Source organism: Sardina pilchardus, chromosome 17, assembly GCF_963854185.1.
Source record: "Sardina pilchardus chromosome 17, fSarPil1.1, whole genome shotgun sequence".
Taxonomy (NCBI): Eukaryota; Metazoa; Chordata; class Actinopteri; order Clupeiformes; family Clupeidae; genus Sardina; species Sardina pilchardus.
In genome coordinates, this window is record NC_085010.1 from 25806686 (window position 1) to 25827551 (window position 20866).

The following is a 20866-nucleotide window of genomic DNA, read 5'->3' on the forward strand; positions in this document are numbered from 1 at the left end:
CACACACACACACACACACACACTGAATTGCTGTAGACTGCAATTCTTCTCGTGTCCGGTAATGTGATTATGTGAGGGGTGTGTTCGGGAAGACATTATGCTGTTCTGAAGCCAGGTCTGAGTCAATCGGACAGCACTGGCCACCCACAGAGCCCCCTCCCTTTATCGGATTAGTCTTGAACTCTCCCTAAATGGACCCCGCCCCACTCACCCGCCCACACTTCACCTGCTACGGTCGTGCAGCTCTCCGGGCTGAAACTACAACCTCCTCTCTGACCTGTAATCAGGACTGACCCCGCTGTGTTTCACTACTTTTTAAGCAAGAGTTAGGTCGCCGTGGATGGCTGGAGATCAGCTATAGTGTGAGTGTCATGTAGAGGGAGGGGATGAGTGCTTGATTACTGTATGTAGTGGCTTTGTTTGCTGTAGTCTGCCCCCTAGTGACTGTTTGCTGTCATTGCGATACAAGTACAACAGTAGATCTTGTTCTTGCACAATCATTTTGGGAAATTAGCATATCTCTAGTCACACACTGGACACATAATGTGTAATGAATGATACAAGAGAGGAAGAGGTAGAGGGAGAGAGAGAGAGGGAAAGACAGAGAGAAAGAGAAAGAGAGAGGGAGAAGACATGAGTAGGACAAAGAAGAGAGAGTGAAAGACAACGGTACAGACAGACAAGTATGAGAAGATGAGCAAATCAACACTCCCTGGTACAGACAGAAAGAGAGGACGAGAAGATGAACAGATCAACACTCACTGGTACAGACAGAAAGAGAGGACGAGAAGATGAACAGATCAACACTCACTGGTACAGACAGAAAGAGAGGACGAGAAGATGAACAGATGGACACTCACCGGTGCGGACGGGGATTCGGACGACCGGGCTGTAGGCCACGGCCCCTACGGCGCCCCCTCCGGCCCCTCCACTCACGGTGCGCAGCGTGAAGTTGTACAGGCGGCCCGGGTGGAGACCGCTCAGCGCCCGCTGCATGGGGCTCACCCTCCGCACGGACAGCCGGTCGCGCGGGTACCACTGCAGCTCGAAGTCGTCGAAGTCGCCCATCGCCGGCGGCGACCAGATCATCTCCACGGTGCCGTTGGCGTCCTCCGTGCACCTGGAGCGGAGGGATCTCGGAGGGAGCGGGACTGTTGGGTAAAGAGAATGACCATGAGTGGCGGAGTTCATCTACGCCGGAAGTGTGGATGAACAGATAGATTGATAGATTGAAAAGCACGGATTGACAGAGAGATTATACATTATGTAATACATATGTCAAATTAAACACTACTTATGTTTGTCCATATGCACTTTGCTCAACCTCAAACAACACAGCCACATGCTATTACTTCTATACAGTAATTTCCCGCATATAAGCCGCAGGACAGTGTTTTATGCAAGTTAAAAGAAACAAAACCATATTAACATCATATTAACTAACTGCCCCCCTGTATTAACCTCATAGCTGAAGAAATTTAGCAAAATCAATGTATAAGCCGCGGCTAATAGTCGGGAAATTACGGGTATACGCTTCATGTCTGACCAAGAGGTCAGCTGACTGACCCGTGCGTCCGGCGACCGTCGCCGTGTTGCTGAGCTCCCCGCTGTGCGAGGCGACCACGGCGCTGTACAGGCGGCCGGGCACCAGGCCCTGGAAGACGTGCTCGGCGCGCTCGGGCCCCAGCCGCTGCTCGGCCTGCTGGGAGCCGTCGGGCCCGTAGAGCGACGCCAGGATCTCGCTCAGCTCGCCCGGCCCGCGGCGCCAGCTCACGTGCAGGCTGTCCGTCTGCTCCTGGTGCCGCGCCTGCAGCCCCAGCACTTGGGACGGCACTGAGAACGGAGAGAGAGAGAGAGAAAGAGGGAGAGAGAGAAAGAGGGAGAGAGAGAGAGAGAGGGAGAGAAATAGAGAAAGAGGGAGAATGAGAGAGAGGGAGACAGGGAGAGAAGGAGACAAAGTGGGAGAATGAGAGAGAGATAGAGAGAAAGAATGAGAGAGAGAGAGAGAGAGAGAGAGTGGGACAAAGACAAAGAGGATAATGAGAGAGAAGGAAAGAGAAAGAGAGAAAGACATTTTTAATTTTTTTCATTTTAAAACCCCTTGAACTGCTAAAGGTTACCTTAGCCAGAACACTGCACCACAGCAGGGATGCACAAGTAAATAACAACATATCACCCAGGCGGTACAAAAACAGACCACCTGCAGGCCTAATACTGGAGCACTGATACAGTCAGAGACAGAGAGAGAGAGAGAGAGAGAGTGTGTGTGTGTGCGTGTGTGTGTGTGTGTGTGTGAGAGAGAGAGAGCGAGAGAGAGAGCGAGAGAAAGAAAGGCATGAGAGGAGGTAATGTCAGTGACCTTATCAGCACTCTCATTATTGTATCCTCTCCATTCTCTGTTATGTTCACTTAGTTCAGATAGCTGGCCCTTCTATCTATTTGTAAAATAATTAGAGAATATTCAGTTCTGCCCTCTTTCTCTCCAGTTCTAATGTGATTTTGAGGATCTGCAAAGCTTTCAGCTCCACCAGGGAGGGAAATATGTGGTCTGCGGTTAAGAAAATACACATTTTTGCTCATTCATGCACACACACACACACACACACACACACACACACACACACACACACACACACACACACACACACACACACACACAGAAACTAACATGACGTCTCAGTGAAAAGCCAACACTCGATAATGATCACAGCAGTGTGATGTGATCATCAAGCTCCAGGCTCGCATGTGCCAGACCGCCGCGTGTGACGCGAAGCATCTGTCTGCGTCGCCGATAACGATCCCGTGCCGTGAATCGGCTTTAATTGCTTTTCATTTCACGGCGCCATCATCAGCGGCGCACATAAATCAGACGTAAATACCAAACGAGAGGCTAGCGCTCGCGTCGGCATCAAGAATGCCTCGTCGTCTCCACCAGACAAGTGGAGCCATCGCCAATGACAGGGAAAGACACACAAACAAATAGAAGTTAATGGCTCGTGGCAGTCATTTGCATTTAGATGACACCTCTTCATCTGTGAAATTGGGAATGTGTGTTATGGCAGTGCGTCTCGATGGCAAATAACATCAGACCACCACATGAGGGAATGTCTGACGGCGTTATTGACTAATAAAGCCGTCAAAGTGCTGTTGGAAAGTTCCAAGTACACTAAAAAAAAAAGTTGTTTCTGCGATGATTAAAAATGCCTGCAATCAATCCTAGATTTCAGAAAAGTTTCAACTTGGCCTGATGAACATTATCTTTTATGGTCACATTCTGGTATTCATTTTGGTAGTGTTTCGTTGAGTGAACATTAGTCAGAAATGACGTTAAACACTCTAAGCATGAAGATTATTTCCAATAGATGGTACCCATCTTGTCAGTACTTTGAACTACTGCTTAATCTCTAAACTATGAATTTAAGACCATAATTCCCCCCCAAAATGATTTAAAAGACACATTCACATACTACATCCTGATATTGTAATACAGTTTTTTTTCAATCGCTAACAAGTGCTTACCCATACTTTTTCTAACTGTTAACACAGACTCACACAGCTACAAAACAGTGAGTGTGTGTGAGTGTGTCTACACTGTCTGTGTGTGTGTGTGTGTGTGTGTGTGTGTGTGTGTGTGTACAGCATGTGTGTGTGTGTGTGTGTGTATGTGTGTGTGTGTGTGTGTGTGTGTGTGTGTGTGTGTGTGTGTGTGTGTGTGTATGTGTGTGTGTGTACGTGTGTGCCCCCGTGGTGGCCCCCGGCATCGGTGTCGGACGTCGGCGGCGGCAGCAGCTTACCGGTGCGCGCCCAGATGGACGAGTCGTTGGTCATGTCGCGGCTGTGGCTCAGCACCACGATCTTGTAGAGCGTGCCGGGCTGCAGGTCGCGGAAGGTGAAGCTGCGCGCGCCGGGCCCCACCTTGTTGTGGTGCTGCATGGTGTCGTCCTGCCGGTACAGGTAGAGGCCGTAGCTGTCCACGTGGCCCTCCGAACCGCTCCAGCGGAAGCTCAGCTCGCTGGTGGTGTTGGTGCGCACGGCCAGGCCGTTCACCGCCGCCGGACCTACGGAGGAAGGCGTAGAGATGTGTAAAGCTTTTCGTTATCCATCAGAGCTATTGCAGCTAATAGCTAACAACTTTAGCAACATTGCTGTGTGAGTGTGTGTGTGTGTGTGTGTGTGTGTGTAATGACAAAAGAGCAAGAAAGAATATATCAGGGAAAACACCAGAATGACAGAGTGAGAGAGACAGGAGGAGAAAAAGAGAGAGAGAGATCTTTCTGTGGGTCCTGCAGGAGCCTTCATGTGTGTGTGTGTGAGAGTGGGTGTCTATGTCTGTGTGTGTGTGTGTGTGTGTGTGTGTGTGTGTGTGTGTGAGTGTGTCTGTGTCTATGTGTGTCTACACTGTATGTGTGTGTGTGTGTGTGTGTGCGTGCGTGTGTGTCTGTGTCTACATGTGTGTGTGTGTGTGTGTGTGTCTTACGTGTCTGTCCCTCAGCGCTGGCATCAGGACTACGCGTGCCCCCGCTGAGCGTCTGCAGACGCACCGTGTACCAGCAGCCTGGCGTAAGGCCCTGCACCAGGTGGCGAGAGGCGGCGGCGGGCAGCGTGGCGTTGGTCACCACGCCCTTGTTGTCGTCCAGCAGCTGCAGGACGTAGCCGTCGTAGATGCCCGTCGGGTGCTCCCAGGTCACCGTCAGGCTGTGGGTGGTGTGCTCCGTGTCCGCTTGCAGGGCAGTCACCGCAGATGGGACTGTAAGAAAAACATATATTTCATACATGCTTACATACATATACAGTAATTTCCCGCATATAAGCCGCATTGTGTATAAGCTGCAGGTCAGTGTTTTACGCAAGTTAAAAGAAACAAAACCATATTAACACCATATTAATCGCCCCCCTGTATTCATAGCTGAAGACATTTTGCAAAATCAATGAATAAGCCGCGGCTAATAGTCGGGAAATTACGGTACATGCATACATGCATAAATACATACTGTACGTATAAAGAGTTCAGTTCAAAATGGCTGGCAAACAACGGCATTACAGGCAGTTTGGAGAATTCCAATAGAAAACAAAGTAATCAAACCGATTTTGTCCCTTGTATTGCATTCAGTTAGGACACAAGGTGCTATGTGAACACATAAAACATATAGTACATTTTAATTTGTTCTTTCTCTCTACTTTCTCTCTCTCTCTCCCTCTCTCCCTCCCTCCTCACCCACCTGTCCTTCCGCTGCTGGTCCGATTATTGACCAGCGCTCCGCTCACGGACTGCACCGTGATGTTGTACAGCTGGCCAGGCAGAAGGTTCTGGAAGTCCGTCTCCGTCACCTGCTTGGGCAGCTCGCGGCTGGCCTGCACCTGGCCGCCGAGCGTCAGGGCGATGGCGTACGAGTCCACGTCTCCCTCCCCAGGGGTCCAGGCGGCCCGCAGCGACCCGCTGTGGCTCCCGGGCATCACCTGGAGGCTTCTCACCTGGCTCGGCACTAGGGGTCGGATAACAGGAAACGGGAGACAGACGAATGAGTGCCACATCTCAACTCATAGAGGATACAGTATATACTGATGAGATACAGTATATTCTCTTCTGGGAAACGGGCGACAGACGAATGGATGCCACATCTCAACTCATAGAGGATACAGTATATACTGATGAGATATACTCTCTTCTGGGAAACGGGAGACAGACGAATGAGTGCCACATCTCAACTCATAGAGGATACAGTATATACTGATGAGATACAGTATATTCTCTTCTGGGAAACGGGCGACAGACGAATGGATGCCACATCTCAACTCATAGAGGATACAGTATATACTGATGAGATATACTCTCTTCTGGGAAACGGGAGACAGACGAATGAGTGCCACATCTCAACTCATAGAGGATACAGTATGTACTGATGAGATATATTCTCTTCTGGTCACTGGAAGTGCTCGAAGTACATTCAAGTCTAAATTGATTGTAACAGGGTGATTTAAAGAATTACAGTAATTTCCAGTGTATTAGCCACAATATAAGCTGCAGAACAGTGTTTTATGCAAGTTAAAAGAAACAAGTTTCACATTATTAATACCATATTTACTGCCCCCATGTTTTAACCTCATAGCTGAAGACATTTTTGCTAAATCAATGTATAAGCTGCGGCTAACAGTTGGGAAATTACGGTATACTGGAGATTCTCTTCATGTGTGTGGTGTTGTCCCGATCCGAAAATCTTATCCGATTTAAAAATCGTGTAGTGTGTGGCCAGCTTAAAGAATGCTGTCATAGAATTACATTTGTTTACCGTATCCTAGAAAAAGGGTATGGCTCACCTTACCCCTCGGCTCATCTTACCCCTCTCTCCCCTACTGTATATGTATTTATAAAATGTTTAGCAAGTCAGGATTTGAGCCACTAGACACCATTCATCCACAGAGTGAATCGTTTTACAGAGGTCACACACAGTGTAGTGATTAGGCCACTACAGTATGTGATCTAATGAACTGTGCTGAGGTGATGTTTGACGTTAAATTGTTCATTTGAACTCCATATACTGTATGTTCAGGAAAACTTCCTGTCAAATCAAATAAAATCAAATAACCAATGTCAGGTGGTCTCCTCTTCATCCCTCTGCCTCTAACTCTTTCAGCTCACACACACACACACACACACACACACACACACACACCTGTGCGTCCCTGAATTCGTTGAGGCCGTTGAATGTCACCGCTGAACGTCGACACCACAATCTTATAAAGCCGCCCTGGAGTGAGCGTCAGGAATCGGTGCTCGTGCGCGTCGCTGCCCAGCTTATCGGGAGGGAACACCTGGGTGTCGTTGAAGAGCAGCTGCACCTCGTAGTGATCCACGTCCCCCTGTGCAGGAGACCAGGTGACCCATAACACCCCACTGCTGCTCCCGGCCAGGGCGAGGGACTCCACCGCCGCAGGCACTGTGTGTGCACACGAAACACACACACACACACAAACACACACACACACACACACACACACACACACACACACACACACACACACACACACACACACACACACACACACACACACACACACACACACACACACACGCACGCACACACGTGCACGCACAAGCACACACACAAATGCGATGGGGTTTATATTTGCTCTTATGGTCAACATAATAGAGAAATAATGTTGTCTGCATCATCACACATTACAGTAATTCATATATGATGATATCATGATGATATCTGTGAAACAGTGCACACAAAAAAAGGGACACTCTGCATCAATACTGCACCCAGAGCAGGTTTTATTATTAAACTAATCTATGTAACCATAACCATAACCATAACCATAATCTATGTGAAATAGACATTGTGATTTTTTTTTTATAATAACCACCATGTAATTTCAAGGTTTTACCACTAGATGGCAAATTGACAAGAACAAGTTCCACACCGTTTTATATTGACTCCCTATATTACAGTATTATATATCGTCTAATATCACAGAGACATATGTGACTCACATGTCCTTCCATCTGCGGACACACTGGTCTCATAGTCTCCGCTCCAAGTTGACACGGTGATTGTGTACAAGCGCCCTGAGATCAGGGAGTCGAAGACGCACTCGTTCTGGGAGCGGTCCAGTTTCTTTTTCTGCTGGACCGTGTTGTTGTACTTGATGGCCACCTCGTAGCTGTCGAAGTCTCCAGCAGCATGGGACCAGTATACCTTCAGGAAGCTGTCGCGAGCTGAGTGGGTGACTGTTGGTTTCTGAACGCTTGAAGGCTCTGAGTTGGAAATTAATTATCCGATTAAAATAGGTCTAATTATTGAGTTCTACAGTAGGCTATATAATTTAATAGCCTAATATAAAATAATACAATACAATACAACGCAACACAATACAATAGGCCTACAATACAATATAATAAAATATGATATTATATGATATGATATCTTAAATAATCTCAATATAATAGCCTATACAGCGATCCTAAAGTCCCATAAAGTGTTTTTTTCTATCTCATGCAATTGCTATCGCCTTTCCCCCCACCCGAGACTCACGTGTGCGCTGTTTCACGATGGTGACTTTTTCGAAGCTGCCACTGCGCGTTGCTATGGATAAGGTGTACAGTCGACCTGACACCAAGGAGTTGAAGACGCACTCATGGCTGGTCTTGGACAGCACCTGGCTGTGCACGGTCGTGTCGCCGTATTTCAGCAGGACTTTGTAGTTATCAACCTCTCCCTCTGCCGGTTTCCATGATACGCTAAGGAAATCTGGCCGACCATTATTGCTTACGGTGACCGCGCTAACAGCTGCTGGCACTGCAGGAGAATGAGGAATAAGAGGCAGAGGAAAAAAATATAGACGGGGGTGAGAAAGACGTTAGAAAATGAACATTCACATGTAGCCTATCATCTACATTTATCTTGTTTGTTCAGTGGCCTCCTCCCATACTGTTTTCATAATGCAAAGGCCTAGCTCAACAAAAACCACAGGGCAACAGGTGACCAGATGAAAAGGCAACTCTGAGAAACTTATTCAGGGTTCATTTCATGATATTCAAATACAGGTCAGATAAAAATAAATAAATAAATAAATAAATACAAAAGACTAGACATGGATTAAAAGACATAGCACAGGACATTCACTATCATTCCCTTGGAGAATCTGCTGCTGTGAAACTGATGATTGACGCTCTTTATGTCCCCAGTTAGACAAAACATTCACTGAAATGCCTGTCCCATTGTTTGGAGTAGCACTGCAGAGTTAATCAAGAGTTGGAAGCGCTCCGCCAAAAATAGCCTCACTTTTCCATGGGAAAACACATGGAGTCCGGACAGGAAGACTTTGATAGAGTCCCTGACGTTTGGTGTTGTCCATACAGCGCTTCCTGAAAATTCCACAGATTCCCATGGCATAGGAACACAACATTGTTTTCTGCCGATCTTATCTGCAAATTAATTTCTGGGACAATAGGTGGACCTGAAGGCTTCTTAAGGTTTTCGTAAGGAGAGACGCGTAAACATGCACAAAACTACTTATGGACCCTCTGTCTTAAATCATGAAACTGTTCCCATAGAAACTTTAGTTTAGTCCCATACACAGTTATTGTCCCTATCTAACCTGGGTCTGAAACCAACAACAATAATCCACACCAAAAAAGCACTGTTCTTAAACTGTTCTTGTAGTTCTTAAATGTAAAACTAGTCAATGAAGCTACTGGATGAAAGCTCTTAACTTATGTTTTTTCTATTGAAAATGTTGACACACCCCACTATATTGTGTTATCATCATGATTATATCATATCTAACATGAATGATTAACCACAGTGTCTGAGAAAATCGATCTACCTACTGTATCTGTCTGCCTGCTTGTCTGGCTGGCTGGCTGGCTGTCTGCCTCACTGATCTATAGATCAGTGGTCTGCCTCTCTACATTTCTCCATATTTCCCACTCCTCTCTGTGTTCGTCTCACTCCTCTGTCTGTCTGTCGGTCTGTCTGCCTGCCTGTCTGTCGGTCTGTCTGTCTGTCTGCCTTTTTACATTCCTCCATATTTCCCCTCTGTTTGTAACATAACCTGCTTGTCTGTCTGTCTGTCTGTCTGCCTCACTGATCTGTCTCGGTTCGTCTCACTCCTCTGTCTGTCTGTTGGTCTGTCTGTCTGCCTATTTACATTACTCCATATTTCCCTCTCCCCTCTGTTTGTGTAGGACGGTGCATGTGTGCCTGGGTGCATTGAGATGCCTGCTGTGCTGTGTTACCTGTGCGCCCCTCCGCCAGCACAGCTTTGGAGGCCAGGCCTCCGCTGAGGGTGAGGACCTGCAGCCTGTAGGGGGCGCCGGGGGTCAGGCCCCGGAGCCAGTGGGAGGTGGCGTTGGCCGGCACGCTCTCGTTCTGAACCAGCTGGACGCCGTGGAACAGCAGCAGGCGGTAGGAGTCCACGTCGCCCGCCGTCGGGACCCAGGTGGCCTGCAGGGAGTCGGACGTTCGGTTCCTGATGTTCAGCTGACGCACCTCGAAAGGGGCTGAGATTACGCGAACACACACACGTGAGTTAATGCACAGCGCTCGCACAGTGCGTGTGTGGCACACTGACTGATTTCTGTTAATAGGTAAAGCAGTCGTGTTGATGTGTGCTGATTACAGTAGCACACATTTAATAGAACATCTATAGCAATAAATAGCGAAGTGCCCAGACCAACCTACAGTATACTTCTTGTGCATTCATTCTCCCTCTTGTAGAGATACAGTACAGACTTATGCACATACAGACCAACACACACTTATCCTTCTCACACCCACATTCAGACAAATATTATTTAAACGCTTAGTATACTGTACATAGAATATTTACAGTAAACACAGAAATTTGCCCATTTTAATTTTCAGAATAGCCTATCCTAGTCATTATTTTGCTTGAAACATGCCACATTAAAAATAGCTTGTTTTATTCTATAATTGTATTATTATTTATATATCAGGAAAAAATAAATAAAAATATATATATATAATTTTGATCCGGCACTATGCTAAGCAGCCTTACCAGTTCTCCCGGTCAGTGAGGCAGAGCTGCAGAAGGCCCCAGTGATGGTCAGCACGTTGATCTGGTATGCGCGTCCAGGGGTGAGCACGTTGAAGGTGCACTCCCTCATGTCTGCGTTCAGCTCCCTGACCCCCAGGGTGGTGTTGCCATGGAGCAGCTCCACCTTGTACCCACTCCGAGGGGCAGCGCCAGGGGTGTGGCTCCACATGGCGCTTAGCGACGTCTCGTCCGCGTGGCGGATGTGCAGGTCGGAGACAGGAGCAGGGGCTGCGATCAAGATCAAGATATCAAATGAACAACTTTTTAGGACACTTTAAAAAACAAAACCCTGAAGTAAACATCACTGGTCATTACAGTAATATACAGTACTTATATCATGCATATCACATCCATGAACAGATCTTGTACAATATATATTCTGTTTGCTCCCTGGAAAGATTTTGCAACAATTATAGAATATGCCAGAAACAGTATTTTTTTGCTGAAACAGTGTGTTGTATTTGCAAAGAATATTAACAATGTATTTGCAAAGAAAATAACCCATATCCCGGGACACAAATCTTCTAAGTTCCCACAAGAAGACTTCTCAAAATGAAAGCTTTGCTGTCTCCATACCTGCGCCTCCATCGCAGTATTTGGCCGTGGCGAGTGTCCCGCTCTCCGTGATGACCGCAGCCCTGTCCGCATCGCCGGGGCCCAAGCCCAGGTCCCCGAGGTCGAGCTCCGTCACCGTCTTCTTCAGCGTCTGGTTGGCCATCACCTCGGAGCCCTTGAGCAGCAGCACGCGGTAGCGCTCCCACACACCAGCAGGGGGCGACCACGTCAGCTTCAGACCACTGCAGTCGGCCAGGCTCTTCAGAGTGAGCTCAGATACTCCGGCTGGGCCTGCGGCGCACGGAGCAGAGAGATGAGAGAGAGGGAAGACCAGAGGAGGGGATGTTCACATTTGTAACTCTCAAAATACCATTTCCTGTGTCTTTCATGGCCAAATCTAGCCTGGGTGTTCCCATCCTGCCTTGCGCGGTGATTTCATTCACGCTGCTAAGGCAGTCTGGAAACTAACACCCAAATTTTCGCTTGATGTTGGCGACCAATCACAGAACAGGGGAGAAAGCAAGACCATGATGAGCTATGCACAGACGCATTTGACGCATTTGATTGGCGCCCAATGAACGGATCTGGGCATTTTTTCAAATACGAGAAAATTAACGTCTTGTTGCCAGACCACGTCTCATAGGCCAAATCATGGCCAAATTGGTCCAAAATTGTTCTGAATGTCATGCTGGATAAAGTTGGTTGCATCAGCAAATGAACATATGCTGTGCATTGACTCTCAATGTCAGTTACTGTGATGGCTGAATTAATCTTAATACTTTGTGTCGATGAGCAAATATCTATTCAAATATCTATCAAGCTAGCAACAAAGCACTCTCTTGAATTTCCCCTTGGGGATCAACAAATCTATCTATCTATCTATCTGTCTGTTGCCATTTTGACACAGACCAATCTCTACACCTCTGTTTTCGCATAACGTTAATTAATGTCTCCTTGAACTATTATCAGTATCACAGGCTGATATGTTCTCACTCACTCGTTTGTCCGAGGGCGCTGGTCTGGTTGGAGAGCTCTCCGCTGGCGGTGGACACGGAGAGGCTGTAGCTCTGACCGGGGGTGAGCTGCTGGAAGACTGCCTCTGAGGCGTTGGACGGGAGGCTCCTCTCCTGCAGGACAGACCCACCGGCCGAGAGGGCGAGCAGGTAGCCGTCCACATCGCCTGCCGGACGCTCCCACGATGCAGTCAGGCTGTCCTGGCTGGCCTCATTGTCCAGCTTCAGGTTGGTGACCACTGCAGGTACTATGTGTATGAGAGAGAGAGAGAGAGAGCATGTAAGTGGATGTGATGATATGTGTACAGTGATTTGAAAGTAAGAAAATAATAAGACCAATAAAGACAAAATCCCTGTGGCCCTTGGATCCCAGGTGCTGGTGATTCTAATGACTAAATTTGAAACAACTAAATTCTTTAAACTAATTGAACTTTAAACTAAACTGAACAACACTGTCTAAAACATATAGATAGATACACAGTGACTATTTACTGAAGGTGCCATGCCATATCTGTTCTGTATCTTTCATTAGCTTCAAATGGGTACCAGGCCACCAGTATGTTTTCTTAGCTGTCAGACATTAGTTGGTGAGAACATGTAAATGTATAGTAGCATAATGCCCAGCTTGGTCTGAGTTCAGAGAACAGTTATGCCTCAACTCATACAGTATCTTCACATCAACTGTTCCCACGCAGAGCTGAACGAGCGTACAGATGAGCGGAAAACAGCCATCAGAGGAAGAGATGGAGGCGGAGGAGGTGAAAAGGGAGTGAGTGGAACAAAAGGAAAGGTGTGTGTGTGTGTGTGTGTGTGTGTGTGTGTGTGTGTGTGTGTGTGTGTTTGTGTGTATCTATGTGTGTGTGTATCTGTGCGTGTGTGTGTGTGTGAGTGAACTTGAGTGACAGGGCCTAGGTGTTGACATAACAGTGGAGGATGAGTCCTTTGCGAGCCTGGTGGCAACAGGAAAAATACACACAGGCAGGGCGGTGGTAAGCCAACTCAAAATATACTGGAACATTCAAAACACACAGACCCAGGCCTGCGCATGCATACACTCACACACACACACACACACACACACACATACACACGTACACACGTACACCTACACATACACACACACACACACACACACAAACACACACACACACACACACACACACACACACACACACACACCATGAATTAAATGAATTAATGAAGCACAAAATGGTCTGAAAAAGGCAACAGAATTCAATGAGTGTCAATGAGCTGAAAAAAATCCACTTCATAGCAGTGAATTTGGATATTCAAGAAAAGTTATAAATGGATTGGAAAAAGTTGAAGTGAGTACACACACACACACACACACACACACACACACACATACACACATTCATACACACGCCCTCACACACACACACACATTCCACATTCACACAGAGAGCGCTGGGAAAGGATTACATAAGGAAGCGCGACAGGTCCAGATAGTTTTCTGACATTCTGATCACACCGGCCTTGAGTGTCTTTTTCCCACACACTCAGCACTTTTAGCAGGACACACACACACACAAACACACACACACACACACACACACACACACACACACACACTCTCTCTCTCTCTCTCACACACACACACACACACACACACACACACACACACACACACACACACACACACACACACACACACACACTCACTCACTCACTCACTCACTCACTCACACACACACACACACACACACACACACTGCTGATCATCATCAACCCTGATATTCTATCTCTATGTACTTGTGCTTCTCATAGTTTAGTTCTCACAGCAAATGGAGCAGCTGATGCCATGTTGCCATTCTATTTCAAGTGCCAGATAGGGTTCTCACTGTGGCCTAGTGCATCCCAAACACGCGCACCCTCTGGCTAGAAATGACCAACCTGGCAACCCCCACACTGCTTTTCGTGAATATTTTCTAGCCCAGAATTAATCAATGTTGACTGGCGCCCTCGTCGAAGTACACAACACAAAAAACATCTAACCTACCATAACTTTGCAACTGTTCAAATGGATGCAGTAATATAATTTAAATCATTATTCATTCTCTGTTCACAAATCTAAAACATTTCACTGCCAAATACAAAACCAGATAACTCAATTATAAATAGATTATTTATAATTTAATGATGTATGCTAAAGATCTAGCTATGTGCTACTGTCACAAACATTGGCTATAATACAGCCGGGTCGTCATGGTCATATGACCTTATTTTTTTCCGTACAAGTGTTCATGAGCTGTGCAAAAGAGAGACAAGTTATGACATTATTCACAGATGTAGATTATTTTATTGCTAAACAATGGAAATGGTGGTGTCAAGTTCTGGGAATTCTCATGTTGCTAAATCTAGCAATTGCAACATATTCCAATGACTGTTGCAATTACAGCAAGCTTGCCTAGAGGAAGTCATGAGATGGATCTCATCTTCACATCATAAAATCAAATTGAGAATGACAGCTATGAGTCCTGTAAAAGATCAACCTGGCAACCCCCACACTGCTTTTCGCAAATATTTTCTAGCCCATAATTAGTAAATGTTGACTGGCACCTTCATGAATCTCAATCTCACCATATAGTTGTATCAGTCTTTGGAAATGTACTCTGCCACAACCACAGTCATCTAGATACCTGATTGCTGATGCATTCAAGCTCAATTAAAGCCGGCTCATTATCGCCCCCTACCTGTCTGAGTGGCCATAACACGCAGCGCTCTATGGCCCCCTGCCTCTGCCACCACTGTGACATTATACCGGCGTCCAGGGACCAGTCTTCTGAAGCTGTAGGATGTTGCTGTGACCTCCAGGGTTTGATTCCAGGTGGCGCTTAGGCCTAAACTGTCCACGAGCAGTACCCGAATGCTGTCAACCCTGCCGGGGCCTGGCTGCCAGGAAACGTCCAGGCTTTCGTAGGATCCGGAGACCTGGAGGGCCTCAACTGCAGAAGGACCTGGAAGAGAGAAATAATGGGATCAGACCGAGTTGGTATTGGTCCAATTAAACCCATTGAAAATGCCATCTGAAATTCTAATGAAAGGTCGATGGATATGTGAGTTAATTAACCAATTGAATTGCTACGATCATGGTCCTGAAGCAATGGATTGATTGGCTGAAATGGTTTATGGGTCGGTTAGGCCACTGTGTTTGTTTCCTGTGTATGAACACTACATTTTTTTTTGAGCACACATGCTGAACTGAAAATCACAGATTGCATCTTCAAGTAGATATTCCGTTTATTTTTCCTGATTATTTCTTTACACTGTGATGATAAAACATAAATAACATAATAAACATAAATATCTTAGTGTTTTTTCTCTGGAAACAAGTTCTGGCTACTTTGGAGTTTTTTTCTGAGTAGTTAAACCAACTACTATCCTCAATTCATCTCCACATTAGCTGTGCTCTCCTCATGAGATTATTTTAAAAGTTTAAGGTGGTGACCACTACTAACCCCTGGCCATGGCTGTTACACAATGCCACAGGGGAGGTGTGGTGTGGTAGAGGCCTCGCCAAGCGTATTTGCCCTGTGAACTCACGCCAGGGCGCCCAGAGCTCAGAGATGTCGAACCTGATAGGATTGTTCCCCCCTTCTGCCTAAAGAGCAACACTCCCGCTTGGGTGGGTGGGGAAGGGGGGGGTCCCGCTGGCCCCACCACCACCACCCCGAGGGCGCATTGTGGGAACGCCGGTCTCGGGAAAAGGGGGGGGACCTTTTTATTTTTCGGCCGGGGGGGGGCCACAGAAGAGGCCGCTCGAGCTTGATTCCAGCCCTGCCTCAGAATCGCCAGCCTTTTCTTTACGACTTCCTCCCTGGCGCCCCATTAAGGAGGGACCGGTCAAGGCTCCCCCTGCTTCGCTGCGGCGAACAATGGCCAATCTCTGGTCTGCGGGCACTCCAAGTGTGTTTATGTCTGCTGTCAGTCAACTACTCTACTCTTCACATCCAGGGACAGTGGTGTCGCTAGATTCATGGGCTGGTAGCTTTGTTGTTTATTTGTTTTAGAACACTCGGGCTGATTGACAGGTGCTGTACCTGTGGCAATATCTGATTGAAGGCGTAGTTTTTCTCTTTTAGTTTTTGATTCAGTAGTTCTCCTTACCTATTTCATTTTGTTGAGGAGAATGATGTGAGTTAGCTTATAAGCTTGAGTAATTGATTACTTAGTTGATTGTTTTTTTCCCCCCTCAATACCGATGCTTCACTTCAACCATTTCACTTTCATTACATTTCAAGTAGAATTCAAACCTGCCAATGTGTCAACAAAGCATTGAATGATTCACACACGTTATTATGAAACAACAACTGGCTGCAAATAACTGAAATTATTGAACATAATCACATTCTTATCAATGTTTTGTATGTACAGTACATCCATTAAGCCAGGGAAGAGATAAGCCACAGAGTGAAGAGTACAGAATTGTTTTTATCAATGTGGCTATTATTAATCTCTCTCTTCAAAAGCCTGTCCATTGTACTCTACTGTCTTATACATGTAGTGAATTGAACGTTTAGATAAGAGAGATTCTTTGTTTGGTCGCCTGAAATAGTGCTTGGTGTGACAGCGTTTCTTTGACCAACGGAAAACCACATCAGAGAAGGCCAGAGGTGTAGGTAAAGAGAGCAGGTTGCGTGCTGTGAAGGTCAAGGGCTTTTTATCTGTCCTTTCCACAAGAGAAACACACACACACACACACACACACACACACACACACTTTCACACACCACACACACACACACATACACACACATGGGCTCCCCCCATCCGTTAGAACAAAGAAACAATGGAGGCAGGAAAGGGCTGGGGAGCGGACAGGCCAGTCTGGAAATACACACTTAGGGTCAGACTTCTGTTCTGGGCGCCTGCCAAGAATGCACACAGAAGGTACACTCTCCAACACTACGCTACACACACACACACACACACACACACACGCGCACACGCACACACACACGCGCACACACATACACACACACACACACACACACACTGCAAGCAAACACTGCCTTGTAATCCCATTGTCTAACTGCTTGACTATTTGAAATATTTCTGAAATGAAACTGGAATTTTTCAACTAATAATTTTACTCCGATATGGCCATTGTTTAAACAGGTAGCAAAATAAATATAACTTTAAGATATAACTTTTTGAATGTTTGCTATGTTTTGAAAGTGAGGCGCTAGAGCTCTCGGCCCTGAAGTCGTATCAAAGAATGAATGGCCTAAATTAAATATGACCATACAGTAAGAAATGTACAGTATATTTTGTATAATCATACAATAATTCAATCAGTAATTAGACATCCGTCAACCTATGTCACACCAGCAATACTAGCGAAGCAGATACACAGACAAATTTCACCTTATCAATAACAACTATCCGCCTAGATTAACAATAGCAATGTAATTGCATAATAAAAAGGCAGTGATTCCGACCGCTATCTCGCATGCACTGCCTTATATGGCATTTGCATAAAATCCCTCATATCAATGAATATGTTCTGTTTAACAGGCATGCAAGTATCCAGCAAAATCAACATCAACATCAACACCTTGACACTATTCTGCAAGAGTACATTATTTAGTGCAACTAAGCATTTGTATGGGTAGCTAATCAACAAATGTGTAATCAAAATGTGCAATAAATAAATAGAGAATATACACTTCAAATTTTAAAAAGAGAAAATTCAAATTAAAAAGTAGAAGCTGCCACTTACGTGTGGAAAAGGACACATTTGCCTGTGCTCCGTCTGTCTTGGATTCTATTCTCAGATGATAAGCGGTCCCGGGCTCTAAACTTTGAACCTCGCACTGGTACTCGTCTTCAGATCCCGGACTTTTATGACAGTCTGTTACTTTTGGGTCACCACTGGTGTTTCTGTCTGTCACTCCAAAAGCACACTCTTTGCCCGTCGTGGTGAACTTAATCACAATGGAATCTATGTTGGTGATGGCATCAGGGTGATGGATGTCACATCCCTGTGTGTCATCTACAGGTGTACACTGAAAAAGAATAGTCGGCGCTATTATTGTGATCAGGAAACACTTTCACTTGAACAATTGTACCTCCAGACATCAAGTATTGATAATAATATAAAGAACCATGCTCTCTCTCTCTCTCATCTTTAAGCAACATGAGACAAAATGTCAATATAGCATTGATACCTCAGATAACAATTCAATCTTCATCACTTACCCAGACTCCAGATGTAAGTATAATCATGAAAGCTACGATTTTACTCCTCTGCATCGTAACGGCCAATTAATTTAGTACTTCTGTTAATAAAAGAGATCCACTCCAGCAAGACACTTAAAACCATACTCCCACGGCCCAGATGAATGTTGAACAGGCTCCCCATGCGTTGGATGACAAAAAAGTTGCTTTCAACTCCCAAACAGGCCTCAAAATGGGCATTTACTTAAGAGCAAGAACAAATTGGCCAAAACGTTGAGGCAGAAATGTTCAAATGACCAGATTGAACTCTCATCGGTATCCTTCTCTCTAATCCTGCAAAGAAAGATGCTGAGGTCCTCTGTGCATTTTCTCGTAGTCACTGTCGTTTACGTTGGGCCTTTGTCTCAAAGCCTGACCCAGAGCACTACAAAGGAAGCAAGACTGTGGTTCCGATCGATTCTCTGAAGAGTTTTCCTCCGAAGTTCTGTTCTTTTTCATTTAGATGTTGTATATCCAAATAATCGACGCGCTAGTCTCTTGCCGTCGGTGGTAGAACTCATACCACTTTTCCCAACAGAAAGACCATCCTAACTACTTTTAGACTGCCCACCCTCTTTCCTTCCTGCTCTCTGCCTCTCACTCACTCACTCTCTCTCTCTCTCTCTCTCTCTCTCTCTCTCTCTCTTTATCTCTCCCCTTTTATCTCAATTTTCTATTCTCACAAAGAAGTGGTAGTGAATTGAAACTCAAAAGGGGTTTAAAATGAGTTGAGTAAATATTAATCACCATAAAATCATTGTGTACAGTGTGTCTGATGTGTTATGTCATCGTAGATGTCTGTGTACTGAGTCACCCCTCCCCACCCCACCCCCCCCCCCCCGTGAAATGTTTCTGGCGTGTCTGGCACGTGAGGTAATGTTGAACAAATGGAGTGGCAGAGTGACAATGAGACAGGATGTGCATAAATGGAGGGAAGAAATGCCCCAAACATCTCAATCTGTCACTCAAGACCTCTTGTTTGTTTTTTTGGTTTTTGTTTGTGTTTTTTTTTTTTTTTTTTGCATGTGTTTGTACATGAGCATCAGTTCTGATGTGTGCAGAGAGGGATTGGGGAGTCACGTTTTGTGAGAGTGCTTGGAAGATCATGATCATGATTCATTTCATCAAGAAATGTTTGAAAAGATTTTGCCCAACATAACAAAACAGCACAGCACCGTTAACTGTAGTTGATTGAGAATTAGGCAAAAAAAGACAACAATATGATCACATCATGGTTTGTTTAAACAAGATCAGTTTATTGGCAGTTTGGACTATAAAGTCAACATTGTAGGTATCAGTACAGGGCAGATTGTGTTGGCATAACAACCATTTGCCCGCTCTATCCAAAAGAAACACTTCATCACGAATCACTTGTACAGAGTGGTAATAATCAGAGTTTCTTTTTTCTCAGAGGACAAAAGTATTGTGTGTTACATTTGAATCAGAAAGCATCGGTTGGTAGTATGGCTTGGATAACTAATGTTCACCTATCACATGGCTCTGGCTATGTCCGTCAGCCACACACACTCTGATGTGCCACTCGCGTGTGTAGTCACTGGAGTCCTGGGGTTGTGTGCTATTGGAGGAGGGGAAGTTCATAATAATTGCTATTTCACAGAGAAAGAGAGAGAGAATCAGAGACAAAGAGAGCAAGAGAGAGAGAGAGAGATAGAAAGAGAGAGTAATATCCCGAAAATTCCAAAGGAAGTCTTCATCCGCCATTTTTTTTCAGCTTTGATGGCTTTCCTTAAAGACTTCCTCAAACCATAATATAGGCATTACATATTATGTACATTTTCGAGTATATATGTCTGTATATACGTTTACTTACTTACTATTGTGGTTATGCTGAACAGTCATCTAATCACAACATTCATGTTGATTAGTAATATATAGGAAAAACAACTCATTGTCTGGTTTTTATGACCACTAAGTCCCACATAGTGGATAGTCGCTACAAACAGTAAACAATATGCACTGACATGACCATTGATACAGACCAATTAAGAGGCATTGTGCATTTTACCTGCTACACATATCTAATATAAATAGACAAATATAGTTGTTTTTTCAAAACCTTTGTATCACAAATAATATTGATAAAAAATCAGCACACATACAAAAAAATGTCCTTAAAGATTTCATTGTCACACAACAATCGTTGATCCTCCCCGACACACACACAACTGACAGATTGAACACTTGCAGTAGAAGCAGCAAGATTTTTTATGTGGCATGACCATGTGGCCACATAGTTAATAGCACTTTCATATGTACATACGGTACTTTTACACAGTACAGTAAAAGAACATGAAAACAACATTAATAGGTAGCACGGAACTTCGAGCTAGAGATATCATGTCCTCAGATGAAAATACATATTTTGTCATTATTAACATATTTCAAGAATGCCACACACATAGAACACAGGGCTAATTTTTGATTGAGTATGTCTGACCATCTTCCATTTTGATTGTGTATCCATAATCAACAGC

The 20866-nt window shown here is 45.2% G+C and overlaps 1 protein-coding gene across 1 annotated transcript in view; it reads right to left on the reverse strand.

Moving 5' to 3' along the window:
• Positions 1-18641, reverse strand: part of ptprb (protein tyrosine phosphatase receptor type b) — a gene marked incomplete in the record, with an annotated part of 49871 nt that extends 31230 nt beyond the window's left edge. The window contains 15 exon segments of the mRNA XM_062518648.1: positions 861-1151; positions 1567-1833; positions 3795-4058; positions 4478-4747; positions 5220-5483; positions 6672-6935; positions 7496-7759; positions 8037-8300; positions 9743-10006; positions 10525-10791; positions 11140-11409; positions 12116-12379; positions 14846-15109; positions 17875-18160; positions 18354-18641. Coding sequence (XP_062374632.1) covers positions 861-1151; positions 1567-1833; positions 3795-4058; positions 4478-4747; positions 5220-5483; positions 6672-6935; positions 7496-7759; positions 8037-8300; positions 9743-10006; positions 10525-10791; positions 11140-11409; positions 12116-12379; positions 14846-15109; positions 17875-18160; positions 18354-18407 — 3817 coding nt within the window.
• Positions 18642-20866: the final 2225 nt, after the last annotated feature.